General features: G+C 38.2%; 1 protein-coding gene across 1 annotated transcript in view; it reads left to right on the forward strand.

Annotated features, from left to right (window-relative positions):
- LOC106868887 (mitochondrial 2-oxodicarboxylate carrier) overlaps positions 1-9,174 on the forward strand; it is a 47,972-nt gene that overhangs the window by 17,249 nt on the left and 21,549 nt on the right. Inside the window, exon 2 of the mRNA XM_052973472.1 lies at positions 2,378-2,511. Coding sequence (XP_052829432.1) covers positions 2,378-2,511 — 134 coding nt within the window. The remainder of the gene's footprint in view (positions 1-2,377; positions 2,512-9,174) is intronic.

A 9,174-nucleotide genomic window follows, 5' to 3' on the forward strand; every position in this document is an offset into this window, starting at 1 on the left:
GGGGGGTGTTTGGTGGTTCTATTTCACAACATATTTTTTTTATTAGATATAGGTATAAATGTATGTGTGTGGGTGGAAAGATTGCTTCCCAATGTAGTTTTGGATTTCAGTCCCTTTGTGCAGTACCTTAGGCAAGTCACTTCTGCTATAACTCAGGGCCAACCAAAGCCTTATGCATGCCAAGTTCAACTTTGCCTTTCATCCTTTTGGGGTTGATGCAATTGACTAGCCCCTCTCCTACAATTTCAAGCCTTGTGCCTATAATAGAAAGGATTGTTAACACTTTGGTGGTGAACTGGTAGAATTGTTAGAGCATCTGACAAAAGTGCCATTTGGTAATTCTTCCATCTCTTTATGTTTTGAGTTCAAACCAGACCAATTTCAGTTTTACCTTTAATCCATTTGGGGTCAGTGACATAAAGTATGAGTCGAATACTAAGGGTAATATAATTGATTAACTCCTCCACCACCAATTTCTGGCCTTATGCCCATGTCAGTATAGGCATAATGTTGATTATTATCTTTAGTACTGTTGTGTCATTGAGGTCTGTCTTTTAATTCTCATGTACCATATTCCAAGTTGTCAGTTCCTGTCCAAGACTTTTCTTTACCTGTAGTTAGACCTTATTGAGTATAAAGTTTTTATTTGTTCATTAATTCAGTCAGTCAGTCTATCAGTTATTTAAATGCTAGAACATGAAGGCATTACAAATAGGAAGTGTAAACAACTGTAAGGGAATCTTACATTAAGGTAGTAGTGGGGAGAATCATTCACCTGTGAAAGAAATAGCGCTTACTTTCAAATCAGATCTGAAATCGTTCATTCAGGAAGAAATAGTGATTTATTATATAAATCTCATTTTTACTTAGCATGGATGTGTTTTTATGAGTTTTTATGTAATTTGACCTGGCTTCATCCAGTAGCCTACTCAGATTACAACACACTCTTGCAAAAAGAAGAAAAGACGCATGGGACAATATATTTCTTGACAGAGAAAATTGATGATGGTTATGGTTGGATGCCATCTGTCATAGGCCTGTTTGAAAAGACTTGATTTGATACAAACGATTATTTCGTGTGAAAATAAATGTAAGGGAGGTAACTACAGTAATTCTTGTTTTAGTTTGCAGAGTTAATTTGAAATGTAACGGAAGGTGTAACATTTTCATTTTGCGTGCAATTTCAGCCTCAGTGTGAAATATCTATTATAGATAGATAAATATATAGACAGATAGAGGGTGCTACACATATATACATGCATGCATACCTACATACCTACCAACCTACTGCCTACCTGCACAATACATACATATATACATAAACACACACACACACACACAATAATAATAATAATAATAACAACAATAATAATTCCAGGATCATTATGAAACAAGACGAAAAAAAATACAATCCCTTAAAATTTAAAATTGCAAGAATTCAGAATATGAAAATTGTAAAGGTTGTACCTATAATAATTGGTGCATTGGGAACTGTAAGCAAAGACATTGACAAATGGTTGAAGGAGATTAGAATAGAATGCCTTGTAAAGCTTCTACAGAAAGTCTGCCTCTTAGGGACAGGAAAATTTATCAGGAGGGTCTTAAGCACTTGAAAGACTATTGAAAGATTGTAGATACCTAAGGTTACAGGCAGTAACCCACCACTTACATAAATTCTACCAGGAATAACAAATGAACCTGAATCAAATCTATAATAATTATAATAATCCTTTCTACGATAGGCACAAGGCCTGAAATTTTAGGGGAGGGGGCTAGTTGGTTACATTGACCCCCAGTACTCAACTGGTACTAATTTTATTGCTCCTCTGTAAAGGATGAAAAGCAGAGTTAATTTTGGTATTTCACATATTGCTACTTATCAAACTTTAATAAGTGCCAATGTTCGAAACTCTCGGCCCTTGAGTCACATTGTTACTTCTTCTGTGCCCTGACTGGCTTCCATGCCGGTGGCATGTAAAAAGCACCATCCGAATGTAGTTGATGCCAGTGCCCCCTGACTGGCTCCCGTGCTGGTGGCATGTAAAAAACTACACTCTCAGAGAGGTTGGCATTAGGAAGGGCATCCAGATGTAGAAACCTTGCCAGATCAGATTGGAACCTAGTGCAGCTCCCCAGCTTACCAGTTTTCAGTCAATCTGCCCAACCCATGACAGCATGAAAAGCAGACGTTAAACAATGATGATGATATATACTCATGTTTTGAGTTTATTTGCCTGTTTGCAAATAGCTAAATAAATGGATAAATGCTGATGTTGATGATGATGATGACCAATATTTCATGCATATTTATTTATTAATTGATGATGACTTTCGTTTTTTTTTTTGACATCCTTTTTCTTCTTTCTTTTTTCTTCAGGTCTTGTGGAAGTGTCTTTGATGCACCCACTCGATTTAATCAAAACAAGGTTTCAAATTCAAAGAGGACCAGATGATCCAAACAGATACACCTCCTTGTATGACTGTTTCAAAAAAATTTCTAGAAACGAAGGGTAAGTCCTCACCACCACCCACCTCACCTCATGTCACCTAAGTGAAACTGAAAAAAAGATATATGAATGTAAAAAAAAAAAAAAAGGGCTCAGTAAAATGCAATATGGCCAAGTTGATAGAGTGTAATACATAGATTGTAAGTTCAAATCCACTGCAGCTATATCATTGTTTCTGGACTGTACACTTCTGATAGAAACCATCTAGCTGGCTGGCTGGCTGGCTGGCTGGCAGATTGGTTGATTGGCTGGCAGACTGGTTGGCTGGGTGAGCGGCAAAGATTCATTCATCAAAACACTACTATGCCAACATTTGCTTCACAAACTTGTTTCTTCTCTGCTTCACCAGTTGACTGCATTTTCTCTGCACCCAGACACACTTACTCCTCAGCCATTTCAAAATAATTATAAATTCCTCTTCTGTTGCTTCTGTATTGGTCTCCTCTCTTCCAGCAGCTTCATACCCTCTCTCATACCACCCTTTCCACTACCTCCACCATATCTTTCATCTTCACTCAGGTCCCACTCGTTCTATTCATTTCTCCTACCATGTTCCCTTACCACATCTCGTTTCCCAGACCATGACAAATCACAGACATGGCCATGTGGATTCAGTGTAGATTCAGATCTTGAGTTCCATCTCATTGCATGGCATTTTGAACCAGTCTTGCATTGTAGTTTCAGGCTGATCAGCACCTTGTGAGTGAAATTGGTAGAAGGAAACTGCAATGTCTATTTGCTTCTGTTTTTTGAGGTCATTTGTATGAATTTAGAAACAAATGCATAGCTCATCAATGAACAGTTGTTATTGAAAACAAACTGGCACAAGTAATCTTGAGAATCCTTTTATCTTACTTACTATTTATCCATTACCGTCAATGGATGTTTCAATATGGGGTCAGAAGTGTTGATATGTCCAAATCAGTTGATCTTTATCGATTTTGGACATATTGTTGGTTATAGCAAAATTTGAGAGATTGGATGGTATTATGAGGATGTTGATTGACCTCTTTCTTGACTATGCCCCACATGTAAAAGATCAGTGGATTGAGGTCTGGCGAGGCCATGTGTCTGAGAGATTATGGAGATTGGCACACATCCATGCTTGGATTGTCCTAGCCTTATGAGACAGTGCAGTCTTGTTAGAAGACATATGGTCTTCTGTTGCATACTCTGTCTATCTGGGGCCTCACAACTTTCTCCAGCACCTTTTATTTAGCCAGTGGTATTGATTCTTAAGCTCTGCGTAAAAAGTGAGGAGGTATGACATTTTCCTTATCGCCGATGGTTACCAGAACCATCACAGTTGCTGGGAACTTAGTATGCATGACCATTGGAACCTCATTCAGGTCTCTGCATAGCCATCTGTTGTTCCCTTGATTTACTTATTGGTCTGGATCAAAGTTTTTTACATCAGAGAAAAATGAAAACATTACAGCCTCTTGGTATTTTAGCATGTTTAGTGAGCACTTAGCATGGATCAAACAATTCTGTCTTGTCACATCCGACATAGACTAACCCATCTGTTTCACATATGATTTGTACCAGAGTTCCTCATACACAACTCTTCTGATGGTGCATTCTGAAACCTTGAGGTCCTTTGCATGGTTCTGATTGACTTACTGTTTTTTTTTATCAATTGTTTCTTGGACTTTTTGTACAAAGTAATGTGTCCCGATGGTATTAGGCTCCCACGCATGCGTTTTGCATTTAGTTGCTGATGTTGGATCCCCATCAGCAGATTCTAGCTCCTTTCAAACTTTGATAATGAAAGATTGGGCAACTTTCAGGAAGTGAGCTCTCTTTTTATTGCTATACTGTGCTTTTAAGGCAATGTTTACAGTGTGCCTTTTCATTTGCTGAGTCAACCTGATATCCAACGTTAATTTGAAAAGTAAGGTGAAAAAATCAAGTTAGAGCCTTTGAAAGAGGTGTCCTCAAAAGACCTGATGCATTCTGTATAATAGCTTCAGATTTTGGCACAAGACCAGCAAGTGCAAGGGAAGGAGTAAATTGATTACATTGCTCCTAGTACTCAACTGGTACTTCTTTTATTGACACCAAAAGGATGAAAAGCAAAGTTGAACTCAGAAATGCTGTTGAGCATTTCATCTGGCATTCTAATGTTTCTACCAGTTCTTCACCTTAAACATTTCCTGCATAATATGTGTATGCATGTATTTCAATATTATAAAAACACACTGTGAGTTAAGAAAGAATATATGCACATTTTTCTATACTATTGATAGACTGTTTCATGATTTGTTGACCATTCCTCAAACCATGAAATAATCTATGAGGAGATGCCTTCCCTCTTTCTTCTGTTCATTAGCAATATAGAAAGAATGTTTTTACATTCTTTCTATTGTTATATTTAACCCACAATAGGGCTATGTTGTATCTAAATATATTTCAGTTCTTTTGTCTGTCTGTCTGTCTTTCTCTCTCCCCATCCATCCATCTGTCCATCTATTTATGTTTCATATATATACATATATATATATATATATATATATATATATATATGGGAGAATTTACGAAAAAAACAACAGACGATGACAGGTGGTGTAAACAACAAAAGGATGTATTAGTTTGATGCTCGGGAATACAGAAAGTCTTTAATGTTTCGAGCTACACTCTTCAACAGAAAGAATACGGAGAAAACAAGGAGAAAAACATGGAGAAAAAAAACTGAACGGTCTTTACACAGGGTGCGATAGGTAAATTAACAACAAACAAGATGAGGATCCGTCAATTGTAAATAATGTAAATAATGTTCATAATTTTTCATCTCTTAAATATAGAACTGTGCTTCCATTTTACATTTTTAATTTTGCACATGTACATTGTTTTTGATTTTGTCATCTACACAGTATAGTAGGGTCAGTTGGCCACCATCTGTGAGAAAAACAGCATTCTGATGCAATTCACTCTGTCGTAAATTTGGAAATGACATGCTGAACTGCTTGGCATTCATGTCGGAAGCTCCAATACAAACATTTCAGAAGCTTTGGATGTCAATCTGAGGATGTACTGAGAATAATAAAAATCAAATATCCAACATTATGATGTTTGGAGTGATCACTAGTGATCACTAGTGATGGCGATGTTATGCCTCTGTTCATCTTCCCACATGGCCTCAGACTCACCATAGAGGCCTACATCAAATGCCTGGAGGAGGTAGTGCTGCCCTGGGTCAAGAGGGTGGCTGCTGGAAGACCCTATGTCTGGCAACAGGACTCTACACCATGCCAGACAATTTCTGCAACCACATTGCCTTAACATCTGGCCACCCAACTCCCCAGATTGCAATCCCCTTGATTATGTGTGGGCACAGTTAAGCGGGAGACCAACAAAACTCCTTGCAACACCAATGATGAACTGAAGACAAGGATTATGGCAACATTCAACAACTTAAACAAGGAGACCATCCAGAAGAGTTGCAGAAGGTTCTGAAGTCATCTGAAGGCCGTGGTTGAAGCCAATGGCGATTTTATAGAATAAATTTACTCTTTAGTATTTCAAGATATTTTCATGTAATTTTGGTAAATATATCTGTTAAAACAAGATGTCAGTGTTACTTTCATTCTGGTGTAATTTAGACAACAGTTTATTCACTGCACCCTGTGTGTGTGTGTGTGTGTGTGTGTGTGTGTATATATATATATATATATATATATATATATGTATATATTTCTCTCTCTTTCCCTCTCTCTCTCTCTACATATATATACATATATAATTATTAATTATAATTGAGGGTACATGAAGTACCAGAGTTGCTAGAAATAAGAGTCAGAAACTACTCAAATAAGCCACCATTTCATTGAAAATACAACAGATTAACAAAAATTGAGGGACGAGCAAAATTTAACTTACCATTGCAGCTGAAAGTCACAAATGAGGATCACAGATATCCCTATATCATGTGATTTCGAACTTTGAGATATTTCCCTTAGTTCTCATCAGTAGGTCTTGTTGTTAACCAGGGGTTAAATTTATGCTTGTTTCATCATACCTCTCAAAATTGTTGAAAGACCAGAGCCAAATTCAAACGATATCAGTGTATAATTATACATAAATGAATAAAGATACTATTATTATTATTAATAAATAATAACAATAATAATATGTGACCAGCAAGCATTAATTATAAATTTATAAATTTGCCTTTTTGGCTTTAATGGGAGCTCCTCTATGCTGATGATCTTGCTCTTATAGCTGAATCACTAACAGAACTAGAGAAAAAAATTCCAGACATGGAAGCAAGGTCTAGAATCAAAGGGCCTTAGAGTTAAACTAGCAAAAACCAAAGTCTTAGTAAGTAGGAAGGCTGACAAATCACAAATCCCTGCACGTAAATGGCATTGCTCGATATATAGAAAAGGCATAGGTAGAAACTCCATAAGATGCACCCAGTGTAAGCTTTGGGCGTATAAAAGATGCAGCAATATAAGAGGAAGGTCAACAGGGAAACTAGCTTTTGTGTGTGGAAGGTGCACAGGTTCAATAAACACTGAAAATGTGCAGAAAATAGACTCCATTAACTGCCAGGGGGTTTCTGTTATCTAGGTGACCAAGTAAGTAGTGGAAGTGGATACTCCGAGAGCGTAGCTGTGGGAATAAGATTAGGCTGGACAATGTTCAGAGAGCTTGTACCCCTGTTGGCAACAAAGGGCTGCTCTCTCAGAGTGAAAGATTGTTTGATGCTTGTGTGCGAACAGCTATGCTGCATGGCAGCGAAACATGGGCTGTGTCAGCTGAACACATGTGTAGGCTTGAAATAAATGAAGCCAGTATGCTTCACTGGATGGGCAATATCAGTGTACATGTTCGACAGAGTGTAAGCATCTTGAGAGAAAAGTTAGGCATAAGAGGCATCAGATGTGGTGTGCAAGAGGATGACTGTACTGGTATGGTCATGTGATGCATGTGAATGAGGACAGCCGAGTAAAGAAGTGTCAATCTCTAACTGTGTAGGGAACCTATGATAGAGGTAGACCCAGGAAGACATTGGATGAGGTAGTGAAGCATGATCTTCATAGAGGCAATGACTAGTGACCGAGACCCTTGGCGACATTCCTCCCCCATTTTCTAGCCTTTCTACCATCATTGCTATCTATCATATTCCTCTCCTTGGTCTTCACACCTTAGATTATTAGTACTCCTTATGTGTACTGAGTACAAGACAGCCCACTTGTACCGCAACAGAACCTGTCACACTCCTTCTACAGGTGATTGGGGAGGAAGGTTACCTTCCTAGTGATGGTGCCTCAGAAAATATCCTCAGTACATAATGTAAAGTGGTCAGCAAATGATCAGAAACAGAACTGGGTAGTGAGGTCAATTTAGTCCTGTTTTGTCAAGAGCTATTTAGCCTCTCTGGACACACGAGAAAGTGCATCCAGTACACACAGTAAAGTGGTTGGCAAATGATTAGAGAAAGTGTTGGGTAGTGAGGCTCATTCAATTCTACCACAAAGAAATTCACCCAGAATACTCTATAAAGTGGTTGTGGATAGGAAGGGCTTGACAGTACCCATCTTCAGAACCAACAGCTCCCAGTAAAGAATACTGGGACCGTAAATCCATTCCAATCCATACTTGCATGGAATCCAGTCCACGTCAGCAAGGAAAACTAATGTAAAATGAGGATGATGATGATGACCATTATAGACTTGCATGCATGGTGTGTGTGTCTGCATTTGTGTTCATGCATGTATATGTGTGTGCACAAGCACATGTATATGTGGCAGCTTCCACATAATTTATATCTATCGTAATTCCATCCAGAAGGCATTAGCCAACTCAGAACTATAGTAGAAGATGCTTGTCCAAGCTGCAATGTAGTGGATTGAACCCTGATGTCTGTGGGTATGCAGTGAACTTCTTAACCACACAGCTATGCCTGTACTGCATCATTGATGCTTGTTTAGGTCAGATGGAAATGAGGCAGATTTATCTATGGCCAGATGCTCTTTGTGTCATCAATCCTCACCTGGCAGTATTTCCTCGTGATTGCATTATTTTAATGAAAGACTGGAAAAAAAATGACACCACTCACATGAGGGTGTCACTTGTTTACAACAATCATGTGATGTCAAGACGAAGAGGCACAAAGGAACACACACACACACACATACATGCTCAAAAACACATGCACAAATGCACACACACACATGCATACATGTACACACATGCATACATGTACACACACATGCACACATATACCTACATATATGTGCATGGTAGGCTTCTTTTAGTTTCCATCTACCAAATCTACTCACAAGGCTTTAGTTGACCTACGGCTATAGTAGAAAAAACACTTAACCAAAATACCATGACGTGGGACTGAACCTGAATCCACATAGTTGGGTTTAGTCCCACTGTGTGGCACCTTCTTTACCATGCAGCCATGCATGCACTTTGTATATATGCTTATATACACACACATGTACATATTTGTGTATGTATGTACATATATACCTATACACATAGATATGTATGTGATTCCAATAAAAATACAAAACAAACTAGAGAAAGAGAAAATATGTTAAATAATTGTTTAATTTCTATAATTAGTCCTCCTCCCCTCCCCCTCCTCCTCCCCCTCCTCCCAATCTTCTCCTCCTCCTCACTTGTTGAAGAAGTAATAGTAATGGTGGTG

The sequence above is a fragment of the Octopus bimaculoides genome, chromosome 16 (genome assembly GCF_001194135.2).
Source record: "Octopus bimaculoides isolate UCB-OBI-ISO-001 chromosome 16, ASM119413v2, whole genome shotgun sequence".
NCBI classification, from domain to species: Eukaryota; Metazoa; Mollusca; class Cephalopoda; order Octopoda; family Octopodidae; genus Octopus; species Octopus bimaculoides.